Here is a 19,812-nt window from a genome sequence, read left to right on the forward strand (position 1 = left end):
CTGAGCAGGGCTGTCATGCACAGGTCATTTTGGAGAGCTTTCATTCACAGGGTCCCTGTAAGTTATGCTTGAATATGTAAAGCTGCAACAATGCACATTCTTTCCTTATTTATACTGGCTTCATTCCATCCCCTCCACTATCTACACACTTGAGATGTTAGACTGCAAACTGCTTAAAGGCAGCATTTTTTCCCCTCTGTAAAAGGCCATGCGGACAGAAGATGCTACATAAATAACTCTGTACTGTGAATACTACTGTCCCAACAAAGAACTATTATTTGACTGTCACTTGAACTTACATTGTTCAACCACAATCCTTAGTTAAAACTATGGAATTCATTTCCACAAAATGTAGTGATGGGCACCAACTTGGGATGGCTTGAAAAGAGGAGGGAATTAGACAAACTCATGGAGGATAACACAGTCAATGGCTACTCATCATGGTGGCTCCCTATTTCCTCCAGTATGAGAGGCAGTAACTTCTGAATGCCAGCTGCGGAGGAGCATGGGTTGGAGAGTACACTTACATCCATGCCTGCTTCTGTGTTTCCCAGGGGCATGTGATTGGCTGCTCTGTGAACAGAATGCTGGACTGGACAGGCCTTTGGCCTGATCCAGCTTAGATCTTCTTAGGTTCTTATGCATAAAGCAGCTTTACCTACTTACCAGCTGACTTCCTTTTCTTTTTGTTTACATGATTAAGAGCTTAAGCATCTTCTATTAGCCTTTTAAAATCCAATCGAAATGCTAAAAAGATCAGGTGTGACCACCCACTGAATCTCCCAAGGTGAAGGACTGTACTGTGCTTCAGAAGATTAATTTAAGATAATGAAGCAGGAATCTTTAGGTAAGGAAATATAATTGCATTTTAAAAAATCCCTTTTGTCACTGCTATAGGCTACTTGACCTATATCCTAATGATAATGCTGAATGCTAATTAAATACTATTTTAAAGCTTGGACTAGATGAAAGAGAAACAAATACAACGTGGGGGAGTTAAGCCATGATTTTCTGGAATTTTAATTTTTAATATCACTCAACAGAAACAAATTTGTAAAGTGCTGGATACTCAGAAATATAAGTCAAGGAGGGAAATAGAAAAGTAATTCAGGTAGAAATGCTTTGCATCACCTTAAAGTAAAAGGAAGAAGACCACAATACATGGGACCTATGAGGATTTATCAGGTAGATGGGGTTATTCAGGTAAATGGGGACCAAACCATCAATAAAAAGAACAACAACAACTTAGAGTACCAACCAACTATTCTTCACCTTTGTGGTTGGTTAACTCAACTTGCGTTGGCAAAACTGAAGGATGTGCTACAACAAACCTCATGATAAAGAACAAATGTTGAGCCTGGCAACCTGAGCCAAGCCTTCCTGGTACACAATGGAAAAGAGAAGTAGAGTTGGGTGTCCTCTGCATATTAGTGACACTAAGATTAAATAACTAGGAACTCTTTATAATCAGGTGTAGATAACATCAAACTTTTCAAAGTCCATAGATTAGCATCTCCCATGCTTCCAACTGCAGAAGCTCTCTTCTGAATTAAGACTAGAAGCACACTTCACCATTACAGCCTGTAAAAACAATGGTGGAGCTCCCCTATGGAGTGTCTCTGTATGACTCCCTGATCTGGGTGTGCCTCCAAAAGAGCGGCAGAATAATTGACTATGTCTCTGCATCAGAAGTGCTGTGCCCAGCAGACTCACTCATCCCCAGCCAAGGCTGCTAAGAAAGAGGGTAGCCCCTAGCAGCTAATCACATAAAGATGCGACAAGGACTCTCCTCCATGGGTGGAGTACTTTGTTCTAGCAGGAGTCTTTCCTTATAACATTAATCTGTTTGCAATATAATAGCAGTTTTCTGCCTGGAATTTGAGGATGAGTGGCCTGTATGGAAGGACTGAAAGGAATGTTTCCACATTTTTTAATCACTGAATTTGGAATAGAGGGCAAGGATCTAGCTAGCCATGTATATCCGGGTGTTGAACTTGAGCCCATGGACCAAATCAAACCTGCCCTGGGGCCAAACATGGTGCTTGGGGATTGCCCAAATGGCTAAGTCCCCATCCTTTGGCACATTTTCCCTGTTTTAAAGAGGTTGAAAAGTCCCTTCTAAGTAGCTGACAGTAAGAGAGTTAAGCTAAAACACATAGGAAGTTGCGGTATTTCATTCCTCCTCGCCAGTGGAATGAGGCTTCCCAAGAGCTTGAGAAACTGAATTGGATCTTTCAGCAAAAGAGGTTGAACATGCCTGACTAATATGAACAAACTGTGCAGTAGCTATTTGGTTGTAACGCTTGAGAAAAAAGCTAGCTCCTTAGAAAGTAGATAAAATATTCCCCTCTGGTCCATTTCCAGATACAATCCAACATGCTGGCTAATGGCCATCACCTTGAATTTATTTATTTATTCATTTAGAGAGTGAGAGCACAAGGAGATTAAACATCACTCCATTAAGATGTGGTCCAAGTTAAAATAGTAGTTAAGACATCTCAAAAGCTAACACTATACTCATTAGTAATTTAAGCTGCTAAGAAGAGCAGTTTAAACCCAACAGTTTAAAACCAGACACTGTATAAAACATTAAAAGGTTCAGCTGCTTAATTAAACACATCTTGGAATAAATGGACTTTTCAAGGCCTGTTTTAAAGCCAACTCTGAAGGAAGGTGGCATAAATGGCTTAGGAACACAGTACCAGAAGGATCTCCCTGTATTCTCCACAGTAATTGAGCTGCTCTCTGAAGCCACCTGGCAGGGCCCCTTTGACCGAGCCCCTCCCCAAAATTCACAGATTTAGGTGTCCCCAGCAACCATAAAGGCCTTTTTGGCTGTGGCACCAGGTAAGTGGACTTTCCTGACCCAGAAGCTCATGCTTTCTCCATCTTAGTCATTGTTTCATTGCTCTTTTTTAAAGCCAGTTTTTCCAGGGTGGCTTTGATCTTTCTGCAAAGGTTTGCCAGAGTTTTATTGCTGCTTTCTATGTTTTAGAGATCTATTCTTTCTTTCTTTTAATGATGTTGCTTGCTGGTTTATTCTTTTTATATGATAGGGGCACCTCCATTTTGAAGCAGGGAACAGAATATACATTTTTGTGTAAACAAATGCCATTTTTAAAATGCGGATTCCTGCTCATCTGCTCCACCCATTACCACATATGCAAGTTAAGTTACTAACTTTGGTGTAAGACTTTTGCAGATTTAATAAGTAACTAAGTATCTGTGATTAGAATACCAGCCATCACAAGTCTTTGTTTCAGCAAAGTAGCTGTAGAGTTCAAAGTCCACAAATAGATTAGAATACACACACTCTCTCTCTCTATGGTTTCACCTGACTGATAAATATAATCAGCTGATAATCTACCTGAAACATTCTCTGCAAGATTTTGTTGAAGCACATGCTTTTTCACTTGTCAAAAACTACAATGTATTACTTTAAATATTTTTACCACTCCCTACACCTTTTGTGATTGAATTGTGATTGCCAGCCTGCAATAGATACTGTATATATACAAGATGCATTATTATTTTGGCATTATATTCACCTAGGCACTATTCAGTCAATCAGTATCCCAGCTTAATAAGCCCAGACAGGACTAGCAGAAACAAAGCCAGTGCACTTTCCTTTTTTCATAAACTAAAAACCACCCAGGAAATCTTCCATTAAGCAGATTTTCCATCTTGTCTGAATGGGAAACTGCAGTTACAAGCAAGGATATTAAACCAACTTCAAACCATGGTTTACGATATTGATGGTTCAGAACTCCTAACAGTGGTTTACCAATATGGACTAAACAGGAATGTATCATTAATTACTGTATATATGGGCCAGTGGTAGTCTGCAAACTCCATTGGGTTAGCCCATTGAAAGAATGGCCCTGCACACAATTTATTTTGCTGCTGATGGATACTGGGTGAGATCTTTCTGACAAGGGCAAGATTATTTAAAAGGCTAGTAAGGCCTTGAGCAATAGTGTATTCAGAGATTCATCCACTGCCTAGTTCACATCATCTGTTTGGACCATCACAGAGGCTCTTAGTTAACCCTGGTGGCGACCGTGGCAATGCAAACATGCCCCCTGACACATTACTTGGCTCTTACAGGCTATTCCACTGGCCCTCCTACCCAGCTTATTCCTATCAGGACAGGCAGTCACACAGTGTGAAAAAACACTCAGTTTGTTTCTATAAGGGTTATCTGTAGCTCAATGGTACAGCACACGCCTTGCTTCCCAAGGGCCCCAAGGTCCAGTCCCTGGCACCAGCAGATGGAACTGGGAAAGACTCCTTTTTGAAATGCAGCCACTGTCATCTCTCCCAAGACTGGGAGATGTGTTGACTGCTCTCTTACTGTGATCATGGCTCAACCAAGAAGCGGCTCCTCCAGAAACCAGGCCCTAACACCTCGCCCCAGGGAGGTCCTTTCGCAGTTATACTCAACTACTCTAGTTGCCCCTTTCTGTACCTCTCAGCTCTAAATTACCCTTTTTTAGGTGCAATGACCAGGATGGTACACAATGTTCTAAACACTGTGGTATCAACACATATTTTTCTAAGGGGAGTATGAATTTGGCAGTTTCATTTTCAGTTCATGTCCCAATTATACCTAACATGGAATTTGCCTTTTTCTCAGCAGCCACACATTGGCTTGACATTTTCATTAGGCAGTTGGCTACAACACCAAGATCCTTTTCCTGGGCAGTTACTGAGGTATCAGCAACTTGCATTTGAAGCTGGGATTGTTTGTCCCTATCTGTATAACTTTACACTTGCTTATACTGAACGACCATCTCGAGGCTCAGTTTGGAGAGATCTTTTTGGAACACCTCATAATCTCAGTTTGCTTTAGAGAAGACATTTCCTCACCTTATCGGCAATTAAAAAAAAAAGATTGTGTGCAAACTTGGATTTTTTTTTCAGCTGCAGAATATGTGGTCATAGGAGGAGAGGTGCAGTTAAACAAAGGATATGTAAACAATGAGATTAATGAATGGAAGCCATGAGGAAGAGAGACGTACACCGTATCTGTGTGTAATGGCGGTGTTAAGGGCCAAATCATAATTTAACTGTGAACACACAATTTCCAGCTATAACCTATGAATGACATGGCATTTATATATTCCTACTCTTGTGTCAAACTGTGTCAGTTGTGGGTTAAACAATCCAAAATTAATCCAAAAAATAGGTTAAGTTTGGATTATTTAACTCAGAACCCAACATAAAGTGTCCAGGTTTTTACATGATGGTAACATCCTGCAAATGCCACATTTGTAACTTGTTGCTAGAAATGGCTTGTACACATTCCTGCAATTCATGGATTAATTAATCCACAATTTGCTACCAAACTTTGCTGTTATGTAACAGTCCCTAAGCTTCATGCCAATTCCTAAAGCTGTCCCTTTTCAGTATTTCCACAGTCATAAGGACTAGAACCTTGTTTAATCTTTAAGTATAAAAGTACAGATGGCCTGCTTTTCCTTTTAATAGGCTGTATAACAGGTAGCTCGACAGAAACAGCTTTGGTCACTGAAGGAAAAATAGCTATGTTGGTTGAACCTCTTCTTGCCACAAAGTTATTAAGGACACAATTCTGTGGCTGCTGTGCACTGTCTAAAATTCCACAGGAAAATCCAGAGGCTCAACTCTGACCTTGGAAAAGCATTCAGGGAGTGCCCTTGCCCTGCCCTCACCTCAATTCTAGTTCTTTTGTGTTGCTTGCAGCTCCAGAGTTGAAAGTACAACTTTGTAGCTGGCAGTGGAGGGAAAGGGAGGGAAGGAGCAAGTCTCTGCCAGGATAGGAAGCCCTTCTCCTTGTGATCAGTGATAAAATAATTCTTACTGGATGTGAATAATCCTCCACTCAGAGGGTTACAAGCAGCCATGCTGAATGGTAACCTCAAGTTACAGGATTGTTCTGTGGATCTATCTTTCCTCTTAAAGATTCCACACACAGAGGTAGCCCTTTTCATATGAAGCTGCTGCATTCCAGGGCGGACACTTGGTCTTTCCAATCCAGAATTCCCTACTGTAAGTGGCAGAAACTCTCCAGGGTCTCATGCTGGGATTTTGCACACAACCTGCAACTTCTGATCCCTATTTTGAAGCTGAGATGACAGATGTTGTAGCTGGAAACTTCTGTGTGCAAAGCACAAGCCCTTCAAAGGGGGGGAGGGGTCACATGCAAAAGAAAGCAATGCTCCTGCACTTAAAAATGTTTACTGATGTACCTTGTTTGTTTGTTTAAAGCTTTTGTATACCATCCTATTATACAAAATCTCAGGATGGCTTACAATACTTAAAGGCACAAGAGCCCTCTTCTCTTGCAATGTGCTACAGCAAGCAACAGCAGAGTGGAGCAGGAAGGAAACCACAAGACTTTCTACATAGGCACCAAGTTATGGAAGCTAACACACACACACACACACACACACACACACACACCTGGTTCTTAGACATGCCACGTTGAAGACTGGCTCACACATACACATATACATCACTTAATTTTTCTGCACTTAATTCTCAGCAAAAGCACTGCACTGGCAATGACAGAGAGAACAGGGGGAAGGAGGGTGTTGTATCTATGAAAGCCCATTTGGGTCTGAAAATCTTGACTCAGGCTTACCATCACCAGATAAAAACCATGCACGTATTGAAGCAGGATTTACAACATAACTTGATGATATTTGTGGGAAATACTTTCAGTTAAGTTTGCTCAGAATTGCTGCCTTAATTTGCATGCGTGAGCACAGGCCCAATGTATGGTGCCACAATTTAAGAGGGATGGTGGGCAGCAGTGGGCACTTATAAGAGGCACAATGGGAAGATCCACCTATGCAGAACTGAAGATCAGCTGTACAGGCACTCATGGTATGAGCTGAGGTGGGCGGCCCTTCAGGGAAAGGCCTTTTCAGTAGTGGCACACTAGCGGCAGAAGGCCCTCCATAGCAAGGCCATTCTGGTGTCTGTATTGAGGTCTTCTGGGTGCACATTAAGCTGCTTTAATTTCTCCAGGTTTTTTAGGCCTTTACTTCAAAAACCAGCACACGGATTAGTGCATTTTTAGACTTGCACAGCTACTGATTTTTACCTTGATTTTCTTTTGTTTTGAACCCAAGGTGATATTATTGTATTTTATGGTTTGGGAATTGCTAGACAGCTTTAGTTATTTATTGGCTGCTTTAGAAAACTGATAAATAAAAATGAAATAATTAAGCAAATAGCGATCAGGACACAGCTGTATCTTGCATCTCAGATAATTCACCTCTGATCTAAATTCCATGGAATACTAATTTAGAAAGTACCCTCTTCATGTCTTATCCTAGGTAACTTCTGATAGTAAGCACAAACTTTATTTATTATATTTATATCCCACATTTTTCCTTCCGAGGAACTCAGAGTAGCTTACATTATTCTCCTCTTCCTCATGATCTTCTCCTTGCAACAACAACCCTGTGAGGTAGGTTGGGATGAGAGTCTTCGACTGGTCCAAATTCACCCAGTTGGTTCCATGGCTGAGTGACGACTAGAACCCAGATTGCCTGCGCTCTTAACCACCACATCATAAGCAATTGCTGGGGTCTCTCATTGTGCAAACTTCAGCTATGGCCTCTCCTGGGGGCAGAACTGTCAAAGTGACAACTGGGGGGGGGGGGGAAGCAATCCAAATTACAAGCTGTCCCCAAAATCCCCACAGACTGCTTTCCCTGCTGCAAAGAAATAGTTCAGAAGCAATTAAATCATGGTCTTGAAAGTACCTGTGCAGGGGAAAAGAACCATATTATGGAAGAGGCCTGCGCCTATCTGGCAGACAAATGCAGAACAAGATCAAATGGGCAGAGATTACTGCAATGATGTTCTAAGTGTGTAGGAGACAGATTTTTTTTTATCCAATGGTTCAAAAAAATCTGTAGGAGGGAAGTTGCCTGGAATCTTTTAAGTCTGGAGCTTGGAGACCTGCTGTGGTTAACCTCACCTAGGTGGGCGACAAGGTCTGTTGCCAGATGAATCTTTAAAAAGAAAACACAGAGTGACACTACAGCATTTTAGAGAGCTGTGAAGCTAGGAAATATGCTGATGCTTAGTTCCTTGCAAGGATTCTTTTTTAATGGAACAGAGTTAAAATGAATGAATGATCTGAGACCTATTTTACACATGTGACAGAGGCTGGACGTTCTTCCTCACCAAGAGGATGTGCAAAGTGGAGCTATGACTAAACCAGTATCCTGCAAAGTCGCAGAACAAAGAAGCCCCCTCCCCAGTCCGGAACTCTCCAGTGATTCAACATATATTCCCATAATTTCTAGCTAGTATGGCTACTGGGAATAATGGGTGTTGCAGTTCGACATAACTGGAAGGCCCAGGTCAGGGAGGGCTAGATTAATGTCAGATCAGGACCTGAAAGACACAGGTTCAAATCCCCACTAAGCCACTTCTCTACTAAATGTTTTTGCCATCTAAGCTGCAGAAGCTCTCAGGGAGGTTCTGGAATGAGAACCCAGAACGAGAATAAAGCAACCAAAAACTCCCAGAACAAAAATAAAACAACCAGCAAGAGCAATACAAAATTTTAGTGTTTCAATGTTTTGATAGTTTCATGTTGTATTGCTCTTGCTGGTTGTTTTATTCTCATTCTGAAATTTTTTTGGTTGCTTTATTCTCGTTCCGGGTTCTCGTTCCGGAACCTCCCTGATTATCAGTTTAATAATCAGAGCACCGGACTAGAAATGAAGAACACAACTATGCATGTCTAGACAGAAAAACAGGTCCTAAACATGCGTAGGACTGTGCCCTAAATTCCTGCTGGAAGAAGAAGGTCTGAATTCAGTGTCTAAAAATATACAGTAAAGACACCATGAAGTCATTGAGTATATCACCACTACTCAGCCTAACTATCAGACTCAGCAAACATTTATTATTGTATTATCCATGAAAAGCATGTAAGGTTAAACTGTTTTCATTTCATGCCTAAAGCAGAGCGAAATGTCTGTCTAGTACCCATCAAGGTGCTAACACCGAAAAGCTCCTGCCACTACTCAGAACTCACATAATCTCCAAAGACGGAGACAATCCCCCCCCCCCCCCGAGACACTGACCTCTGGACATATTTGTACTGGCATAGGTGATCTGGTTTCAAGTTATTTAGGGTTCTACAGAGCAAAACAAGACTTTGCAATGTGCTCAGAAGCAGACTGAAACCCACCAAAAGGATGTGTTAACAGCAATGAGATATGTTCCAACTGACAACCACAGTTTGAACCAAAAAGTTCAGAGTAGTCTTCAAAAGCAGTTTCAAGTACGTGTTGAAGTCATCAAGTCTAGATATTAATACAGCATGCAGAATTGGAGCAGGGCTGTCTGGGGCCACACACATCTATCAGGTTCGATTTCACTCATTCCTTCAAAGATTTACTTCATTTCTGCATCAGTCTGCAAATTGTTTTTAAGCGGGCATAAAAATTCATAACTACTGTTATGCAGTTTTTGCAACTAGTATACTTATCATACTTTTAATAATTAAATGCATTTCTTGCACACCACTGCACCTAAGCTAAAGTGTTTATGCATGCAATACTCTGTAATATACATATTTCTCTGTCTTTTTCTGTACTTGACACAACTTTGAAGGCAAAGGTCAGAAAAACACAAAGCCGAATAAATTTCTCTCTCACACTTACATCTGTGCTCCAAGATGGGCTAGAGCTACTGCCATATGAAATATTTATTTATTTGGACTTTTATCCCACCCCAATTAGCTGTAAGGCTCCCTGGGCAGGTTACATATTAAAATATACAATAAAATAACAATATACAGTAAAAATACTAATATAACAATAAAATCTAACAAACTAAGAAGTAAAACCTCACCATTGTAAAACTTTACAGAATGATAGGTCAACATAAAAGGTACAAAAACAATTTACAGCCAGATATAAAATACTGAAAACATTAAAATCGTTCTAATAGTTAAAATATTGGAAAAATAAAAAAGGTCTTTGGCTGGCAGAATGCAAAGAGGCTTCTGGGCGAATTAAGTACTTTCAAACAAGTGACTGTTGCATTTTTTCTATTTTAAGGGTATGCGTAAATATCTTACGTGTGAATGGGCCTTGAATTCATACTAGTTTACCTGCAAAGCTCCTAATGGCCAAGATCCAGTTCCCAGAGGATGAGGATGATGGACACTGTAATCAATTTGCATGGCCCTTTGTAGAATATAGGGGAACATGTCCCTGTCTATCATTCAGCACAAAGGGCATGTCATGGGGAGGAAGCCACACAATGAAACATGGGAAGAATACAATTTCAATCTAAACGGCCAAAGGACAGAATCCAGTTCCCTTAGGAGGAAAGGGCGGAATGCCTGGAATGTTTAGCTTAGGAACAGGATGAGGTCAAGGAGACACGACAGCAATGTGCAAAATTATGTGAGATGTGGAGCAAGTGGACAGGGATACTCGTACATTTTCTTCCCTCGCTCATCAACCCAGCAGCGTCTCATGAGGCTGAACAGTGGCAGATTCAAGGCGGACATGAAGTGCTTCTTTGCAAGACTGTCCTGATTATTTTAAGAATGTCCGGACACTTTCTGTAACAGGATGGTATAGAAAGAGTTAAATAAATAAATAAGGCCAGGTGAGGGACACCAACTTGGATAGCTCCTTTAAAAGGCAAATTCATGGAGGATAAAACTGTTGGTGGTGGTTAGTCATAATGGATATATATTGCCTCCAGCAACCAAGGCAGCTATATACCAGTTGCTGGGGAGTATGGGTGAGGGAGTACCATTGCAATTACAATGCATTTATAGGTTTCCTGTGTGGCAGCTAGTTGTCCACCGGGTGAACAGAATGCTGGACTAGATGGTGCACCCATGATCTGATCCAGCAGGGCTCTTCCTATGTTCTTAATTACATAAACAGGCTAAAATCTTGTATCTACTTCCGTGGGAGTGAGTCATATTGAACTCAGTGCAACTTACTGCTGGCCACATGCAAACAGCTCTGCACTGTTAATTACTTACAATAAGGCAGTGTTCCTCAACTGGGTGTCAGATGAAAACCTTTAAAAAAATAAATAAATGAACTCCAGGCTTTTGCAGCCTTTGCATTTTTCGATCTTTATCTTGCTCCAGGCTTTTATCTTGGTTGCCGCTTTGGTTTTATTCTATTTTTTAAGCATAAGGCTTTATATTATGCTTTACTATGTTAGTGTAGTCTATGGTTGTGAGATTTTTTTCCTTGTGAACCGCCCAGGGAGCTTCAGCTAAGGGGTGGCAAAGAAATGTAATAAACAAACGAACAGGTAAATAAATGATGCTGGTTGGGCCTTGAGACAGTCGAAGTCCAAAACATCTTGGAGGACGGTAGGGGGAAGAAGGCTACAGCGGGACCACACGGGGGGAATACACATCTGTAGTTGGGATGGGGGGGTGGTTAGGGGGATCTGGAAAGAGAAACAGAAAGGGAGGGAGGTGTCATCATGCAGGACTCCAGAAATTACTATCCTTTTCCAAGTGTTCTCTGTCTCCCACACCTTGTTGCTCACTGTAAGAAGGGCCCTGTGGATGTCAGTGCACACACCAACTAACTTTCCTTGAATGGTCTTGTGGTTCCCCTGCATCTTTCTTACCTACAGGGACCAGATCCTGTCCTATTTTTGTCTCCATTCCACCTGCCCAAGCACAACCGCAGCCTGCCACTCTTTTTCAGGCCTCCGTGGGCTGACCGACTCTTTCGCCATCATCCATTGGTACCAGAACAGCCACTGCTTTGAGCCAAGTCATGTGACCCAAATCAGTATGTTCTTTCATAACACAGACTCAGTGAATCTCCAATTCTGGGCAGAATTCAGCACACAGGGAAGCAGCTGCATTTTCTCTGGGCGGCCAGCTGGCAAATCACTCTCCTTTACAGAGAGCGGCTGAAGGCTTGTTGCTTTGCAAGTTGAGCACACAGAGAAGTTCGCAGGGCAGATCTACTGCATGCCAAAACCTGCAGGGAGCCACTTGGCACATATGTCAGTTTGGTGAGAAGCATTAGCCTTCGATTGATGGTCTTTGGGAGGGCGAGATGTCCCTCCTCTGACCTCTGCAGCTGCTCTAAGACAACAGGAAGTGGCTTGGGTGATGGCCACAAGTGCCTGCTACTGCCCTGCTCCACAGCACCACTACCCAGAGAAGGGCAGAAAAACAACCATATAAATAGGTCTACAACAACAACCTTACCCAGCCTGGTGCCCTCAGGTGTGTTGGACTGAGGGCACCAGGACACTGGACTACTGGTCCCATCATCTTCAGTCAACACAAGCAGGGACAAGAGGTGTGGTAGACCACACCTGGAGGTAAGAGGAGCCAGGACTGCACAATACCATAAAAATGTTCCCAGTCTGTATCATTCATACCCCAGGCATACACACAGGGGGTATATGTATTCCACCTGCCTGGATGCTTCCTGATGGGATGGGGATTTCCTCACAGGAAACCAAGAGGATTGGCTTTTCGTGCAGTTAAAATGAAGTTGGTTTGATTGTTGTAAAGCAGAGATGGGACGACCTTGGGTGCTCTGGGACCCAATTTCCTCACCTTCTGCTCTGCTGTGATACTCATTCTACCTCCACCACCACCAATATTTATTTTATTTGAATGCCGCTACAATAGCCCACACCTGAGCTCACTGTGTGGCAAAAGCATAGAAAAGGTAGCAGTTTTGTGGTAAGTTATTAACAAACCTTAGAATGGACAAATTTAGCTTGAGGAGAAGTTGCATTTGTCTGAACCTTCACTGATGCTATGGAGCTCTGCGATGACCAAATGTAGCTTGTTTTCAAGTTAAAGTTGTTTGCTCTAAGTCACCAAAGCAGTTTGCCATTGAATCTCAGCAACAAACTGTTATTTTCCCTTTATTTTTTTATTTAGCAGTGGAGCAGTATAGGGCCAAATGGGTGCTCCCCACCCTTGATGCAAATACACCAGCGATTCAAATTTCACAAAGGAGGTAAAACCCCTTTGTAAAAAGGGAGAGTGTTCTTCCGAACCGGGGGCAGGAGGTTGGTTGTTCGGTTGGTGGTGGTGGTTTAAGTATAAGAAGATAAATCATTTTTTAGTCCAATGTACATCTCTCCCTGCACCTTCTTTATTTCTCCTCACAACAATCCTGTGAAGTAGGCTAGAATGGGACTCAGCAGCTGGCCCAAGATCGCCCAATTATCTTTACTGGCTGAGTAAGAATCTGAACCTAGTTTTCCCCTCCCATTACTCTCTCCTCTGCACCTAAAGAAACTTTAGAACTGTCAGAGAATTATATAAACTCTGACCAGTTCCCTGGTTCCTTTATCTTCGACAAGGTATACTCATTTTGCAGGGAAGTGAAAAGCCTGAACAAGAAGCTCCTTTTTTCTTTCCCAATTCCAACCATTTGGGAGGTCCAAAAAGTGAGTGGGACAGGATTCCCTGCCTTCTTCAATGCAAGTGCTTTGAAGAAAGGGCTGTGATCCCCAAAGCCCAGAGTCAAACAAAAGGAAAGGCCTCTTTCCTTCAGCATTTTGACAGCAACAGCCTCCTTCTGCCTCAAAGCAGATGCACTTGCAAAAAGTTATGATTAGCTTACTTTTGTGGGCAAACCTGATAATCATGCCTCGGGGGAGAAGGTGGACTGGTAAAATGTCAGAGAGTAATTATGAAACATTATGATACAGTCACACTACACATATAATATACAAAATTGTGAATCTAATATACAGTTTCCAAGAGCTGAGCAGAGCTGTCAAGGACAAAGCATTTTGAAGGGCATTCGTTCATAGACTTATCCTAAGCCGAGATAACTTGATGGCATGTACCAACAACTATACATACCCAATACGCACACATATTTTGATTTAAGGCTGGGCAGGTATCTACCTACCTACCTACCTACCTATCTGGGTTTTTCTAATCCATCCAATCACTACACGTCTCTGGATAGCATACAACAAAGTTCGATAAATACGACATTATAAAAATATCACAGTAACAATCTAAACAATAATAATACTAATAACACTAATAACCCATGACTGGAATAAAAACATTTATTTTTTTTAAATTTAAAATACTGGGTAACTAAAAATGTCTTGACCTGGCGCCGGAAAGCATATGATGTCGGTGCCAGGTGGACCTCTTTGGGGAGCGCATTCCATAGCCGGGGTGCCACCACAGAGAAAGCCCTCCTCCGGGTATTATGTCTCTTAATCTCCTTCAAGGAGGGTTCCTGGAGGGGTTCTGCTACAGATCTTTAGGGGCTTTACTAGAAGCCTGAGAGACACCAACCAGAGTTAGATGCAAAGTGCCAGCCCAGATGGGCAGGGACATGTGAAGGACTAAGGAGCAGGACATGCTCCATCCAGGATTTTGTGTCTGGTAGCAAAACCGGCTCCCCAGTATGACCTGATATGGCTTCTTTTCAGCAATATACTGTAGGGGTCCACGGTTTAATATTGCTCTTGTTAGATAATTGGGAGTCAGAACTCCTTACAAACCAGCCACAAGGCTAGCAGAATATCCTGCTGCACCTTCTCCCTGCCATTATTTTAATGGATTTGTACTGGCTGCAGAAAAGGATTAGAAACTACTCAAGTGTTTCCATGAAGCCACTCAAGCCTGTCCAACTGTGTGTGCAAGTTTCTTGGCGTTGTCCTCCCGTGAATGAAGAGCAATGGCACCAGAAGGCATCCGTACTCATGCACAAGGGGCCGACAGGCTGAACACGTCAAGCCCTGCAACATTTCTTGACTATCTTTCTGCAGAGGGGCTGCATGGTGTGGAGAAAGTGGACAGTGGGGCCTTTTTCTCCCTTTATCATAATACTATAATCCAAATTGGCCATTCCCAAGCTGAAAGATTCAGGACAGATCAAAGCAAGTCCATCTTTGCACAATGCCTAGTTAAATGATGGAATTCACTCCCTCAAGATGTCAGGATGACCATCAATTCAGAGGGGTTTAAAAAAGGACCAGACAAATTCCTGGAGAAGGATAGTGGTGGTTACTAATCTAGAGCAGTACAGCTACGTGTACCAACTGCTGGAGAATTTGGGCAAGGGGGTACTGTCACATGTTCTGCTTGTGGGTTTCTCACAGGCCACTGGTTAGCTGCTGTGTGAAAGAACACCTAGACTAGGTCGACGCTTGGTCTGATCCAGAAGGCGCCTCTTATGTTGCTAGTGGTGGGACACATGCTTTGCATAGCAAAGTTCTGAGGCTGAATTGCTTGCATCTACTGCTAACAGGATCGATCTCTGGAAGGAGACCAAGGGAAAGAGCCGGGTTGCTGAACCAATATGGCTGTTCTTACTACTACTTTGGCCTCTAGAAAGCCATTGTGAATAGATAACACTGGGTTAGGTCCAACCTCTCCAGTCGGGCACCCTCCAGATGCATTGGGCTGTAACTCCCAGAATCCCCCAGGCAGCATTTTTAGCATCCTAGTATCACTGACTAAGAGATTCTGGGAACTGTAGTCCAACACTTCTGGAGGATGCCAGGTCAGAGAATGCTAGATTAAATGGATATTCAGGTACAATGCTTCCCTCTTCACCTTTCTTTCAGCAAAGGAAGTGCCAAGAGGAGGGAGTCTACTCTCGAGGTGATCCTGTGAGGTCCGTGAACTTAACCAGACAGCCACTTGACCAATGTCACTCAAGTGAGTGCCAGAGCTGAGCAGAGACTCAGGTCTCCCACAGGCACCTCCAACAGCTTTGTACTTTATTGCCCTGCAGGCCAGTCAGGAAAAATCAATGGACTAAAAATAAAAGTGCTGGTAAAAGACACACTTCACACCTGGCAGAAATAATAGTCATGTGCCAAGAGACAGACAGGTTGACAGGGGGGAGGGAGCATTCACTGGACACCATTTGAGGGCACAAATATAGATAACGCTTTGCCTGTTTCCGACCCTCCCTGCTCTCCATTCAATCAAGGACAGAAACTATCAACAGCATATGTGACAGTGAAGGAAGGATGCCACAAGAGAGGATTTTGTTTTTCCGAGGCTGCTGCCTTGTTTTCCCCAACACCTGTACTGGGGAAGTGTATCTATGCTGTGACAGTGGTGTTGCTATGGTAATGACTCTTCTCTTCTCTACTTGATGGACAAAAAAAGAAAAATCAAAACCCACCAGAAACCCCACACCACCAACAAACCCGAAAACACTGCAGCAAAATGATAATAAGCACACTGAATGGGAGCTTCTCCTGCACACAACTCTCCTGCAGCTTCCACTCATTCCAATGGGATATTTACGAGAGAAGTTCCAACTGGACTGTGCCTAGACATTTTAACCTTGCAGATCCTTTGCTGACATAAAGCCCCTGAACTGGATATGCTGCTGTTATTATGGATATTATTTAAAAATAAACCTGATGTCCATGTCTTAATTTAGTGCATATTTATACGCATTTAACCCCCACCCCCACCCTAAGACAGCACTGAAACACACTCAATCAAACCAATATGAAGTCATTACATGTAAACCAAAAGCTAATTGACGTCTCAGGGCACGTACATTGCTTTGCATTGCTCAGGTTTGTCTCCAGACTAGTCACCTCTTTAGAAACAGGAAGAGGAAACACAATGCTTTTGTTTAAAGATAAAGTAGCAAAACTTTGCATCTCCCGGGTGCAGTCTGAGCAAACCTCTCTGTATCACTATTCAAATCCCTAAATGAAATAGTTTTGGCAGCGAGTGAAAGGGCAAATTAATTAATAAACTAAAGAAAAAGTGCTATCTTTGTTTTAGGATTCAGCAAACAAACAGAGACTGGGGTTTGTTCCACAAGCTAAACATTTAAGCACAGCAAGGCTGCGGTTCACATAAACAAAGGCAAAGCCATCAATCCGTCCTGTATAAACCTAGTTGGGAGTTAAAGATTTTCCCTGTGCATTGCGCGCGCGCGCGCGCGCGCGCGCACACACACACACACACACACACACACACACACACAGACAAACGTATTTCTGAACTGGCAAAGCAGCTACTCTGCTGCAGAATGTTAGCATGCCCTCAAAAGAACACCTGGCTGCATGCAGGCCTTCTTTTCTACAGCTTAACCAGAAGAATTAACGAATGTCAATCTCTTCAAGTCTCTGATGGAGAATGGCCTCTTCAAGGTGTCAGGACCTCTTACTCTGACCTTGCATCTTGGAAAAGTCCCCTCATGTGCTTCATTTTCAGAATAAATTATCCAACCATCAAAGTTACCCATAAGCAGTTTAAACATATGTCATGCATCCGGGCCTCAATCCAGTATGTTTCTTTTTTTCTCTTTTGCCCTCCTTTGCCTTAGCAGTCATATTTGTAACTGTTCTCAAATTTCTTTCAGGGGAGAAAAATATCACTAAAGGCATCATAAGCTTTTTTGGGGGGCGGAGGGAGTGATGATGGGGCACAGATGGAGTGTAAACAAAATTGTTATTAAAATAACAATACAAATAAGAGATCAGGAATTTGCAAGACCTAATTTGCAGCTGATGCAAATTAGACCAGTGGAGAGGGGCAGAGAAGGAAAATACGATATTCAATACACACACACATTCACACTCCCATCACCACCGGACACAGGTCGGGAAAACCTTTTCTTGCGTTTCTCCCTGCAACGGCCAATAATACAGACCCTCCGCAAAGAAAAGATCTTTGGCAGGACGGGCGTGCAATGCAAACAAGGCGACGAAGAGTGAACTTGTTTGCAAAGTTCACCTCTAGGACATAAGTGATTTCTTCCTACCTATCTCACAGGGCTAGTTTGAAAATGCAGGTGTTTACACTCTGAAAAAGGATTTTTTTTTGGGGGGGGGAAGGCGGGAAACAGTAAGGCTCGGTTCGAAACGTCTTCTTCGTTTGGTAGTGGGTCTCGAAGCAAGGGGGGCTCGGACTGCAGCCGTGCCGAGACCCCAGTGCGTGTTTACTAGGAAGTAAGCCGAAGTTCAGGAGGAACGGTTCCCAAGTAAGCGTGCATAGGCGTGCAAAAGCAAGGTTGCAACTAGTGCTAGCCTCACTTGAGTCCCATTTCTTTCAGTGGGTCTACTTGCAATAGGGCTCACACTGGATCCTAATGTATAACCTCGCCTTTCTACCAAGAGACACACGCAGGCCTATTACTAATATCACTAGCATGATCCTAACTCGCTGAATCCACCAGACGACCTTCGCGATGCACAACGCATCCCGGCTCCTCGCAAGACGCCGAGGCTCCCTTATCCGCGACTCCCTTACCTTGTCAGCAGCCAGCAGGAATCAGCCGCAGCACCAGCAGAAGCAAAAGGATGACCTTGCAGAGGAATCCCTCGCCGGAGCAAGGAGCGAACAGGGTCTGCCCCTCTCGCAAGCCTTGCGCGCAAACAAAAGCGAACTATCCAGTCAAGGACCGAGAAGATGCTCCAGCCAGCCAGCCAGCCAGCCAGCCGCCAAGATCTCCCTCGGCCCTGCCCGGGCAAAACCCGACGCCTCTTCGGACCCCGACAGCAGGCAGCGAGCGACCAGGAGCAGCAGCAAGAGCCACAAGTCGCCCGCGCCGCCGCCGCCGCAGCGGCTCCAGCGTCTCTCCGCGGCGCTAGGCGCTCTCGGGGGCGGCGCAGGTGCCTCCCGGGTGGGGGCGTTCCTCCCCGGGCCAGGCGAGGCGGAGGCCGTGTCGGTGGTTTCCGCCGCCAGCCGCTCCCGGAGCGGGCTGCCTTCGTTCCGAGCCGCTGCCCGCCTGAGTTCGCTCGGCAAAGGGGCCGGCGCGTCGCAGGCACGCACTGCTGGCGGCGAGGAAGCGCCGAGGAGGCCGAGCAGACCTGAAGGTGGGGCGTGAGCCCCACCGGCGGCGGGCGAACAAAGGGCGGGCGTCCGGCCCCCTCCGCTGCCCTGCTCACGGTGTCTGACAAGCCTCTTGCTGCAGGAGCGCGCGCGGTCGCGGAGCGGTGCAAGTTGGGCTCGACCTTGGGGCCAAAGTCCAGGGCCCGAATGGCCTCCCGGAGAGCGGCGGCATATGAGAGCAGCGGCGGAAGCAAACTCCATTTTCTACAGATAAAGATAAAAATAAAATAATCCCTCCAGCGAAGATGGTGCTGAGATTTAAGTGAGCGTAAAATGCAACGCTGCTCATGCTCAGAGTGTTACTACTTTTTTTTTTTTTGCTTTCATTACGGTTGGCAACAGTATGAGTGTTGTCACGTATCAGTTATAAGGCGTGGAATGTGTGTGAGAGAGACAGAGCAATGTGTTTACCATAAGCACAATACAACGTGGTGTAAAAAGAACCCACATAAGACCATTAAATCCAGGGTCTAAAATTTCGTAGCTGCAGCAATCTGTATTTTTGTTTTCCCTGCTTCCCAAAGAGTGCAAATCAAGACCACTTCTTCCTCTTCACTGCAATTAATTCATCCTATTTGGGGAGTCAGATCAGTTGACAAAACCTCTCCAGGATACTAGGGAATGGTCCTGGAATATGCATCCATGAAAAGTGTAGCTGTGTCTCTGTCCACATGCAGAGTGTTTTTCCTCCCTGCCTCCTCCATGTAATGCACATAGCTGGCCTAAACGTGTCTGGATTTGTGAGACATGCCTGGATTTATTGCTTCCATCAATTCAGAATAGGCAGCTTCTGGAGTCAGATGGGAGCCCTGAAGCTTTTTTGAAAAATTAAGTATTTCAGGGAGTTCTGCATTACATAATAATAATGATTAGTAAATTTTATAGTATTGCAATAGCGGTATACCCTGTGGGAAAGTGAAATAACTTTGTAAGACAAATTACTGTGTACATAGCAAAAACTGGAGCACCAAATAATACGTATTATT

At 43.7% G+C, this 19,812-nt stretch overlaps 2 protein-coding genes across 2 annotated transcripts in view; one reads left to right on the plus strand and one right to left on the minus strand.

Annotated features, from left to right (window-relative positions):
- The window catches only part of GPRIN3 (GPRIN family member 3), a 50,079-nt gene extending 31,701 nt beyond the window's left edge, over window positions 1–18,378 (minus strand). The window contains exon 1 of the mRNA XM_044428424.1: window positions 18,245–18,378. The gene's annotated coding sequence lies outside the window, so the exon portion shown is untranslated. The remainder of the gene's footprint in view (window positions 1–18,244) is intronic.
- LOC123022637 (translation initiation factor IF-2-like) lies at window positions 1,273–18,821 on the plus strand. Its single transcript, XM_044428493.1, has 3 exons — window positions 1,273–1,283; window positions 1,742–1,744; window positions 17,877–18,821. Exon 3 carries the CDS (start codon window positions 18,183–18,185, stop codon window positions 18,819–18,821), a length of 639 nt encoding a protein of 212 aa, XP_044284428.1. The 5' UTR covers window positions 1,273–1,283; window positions 1,742–1,744; window positions 17,877–18,182.
- Window positions 18,822–19,812: the final 991 nt, after the last annotated feature.

Source organism: Varanus komodoensis, unplaced genomic scaffold (assembly GCF_004798865.1).
Source record: "Varanus komodoensis strain SLA01 unplaced genomic scaffold, ASM479886v1 scaffold2, whole genome shotgun sequence".
NCBI lineage: Eukaryota > Metazoa > Chordata > Lepidosauria > Squamata > Varanidae > Varanus > Varanus komodoensis.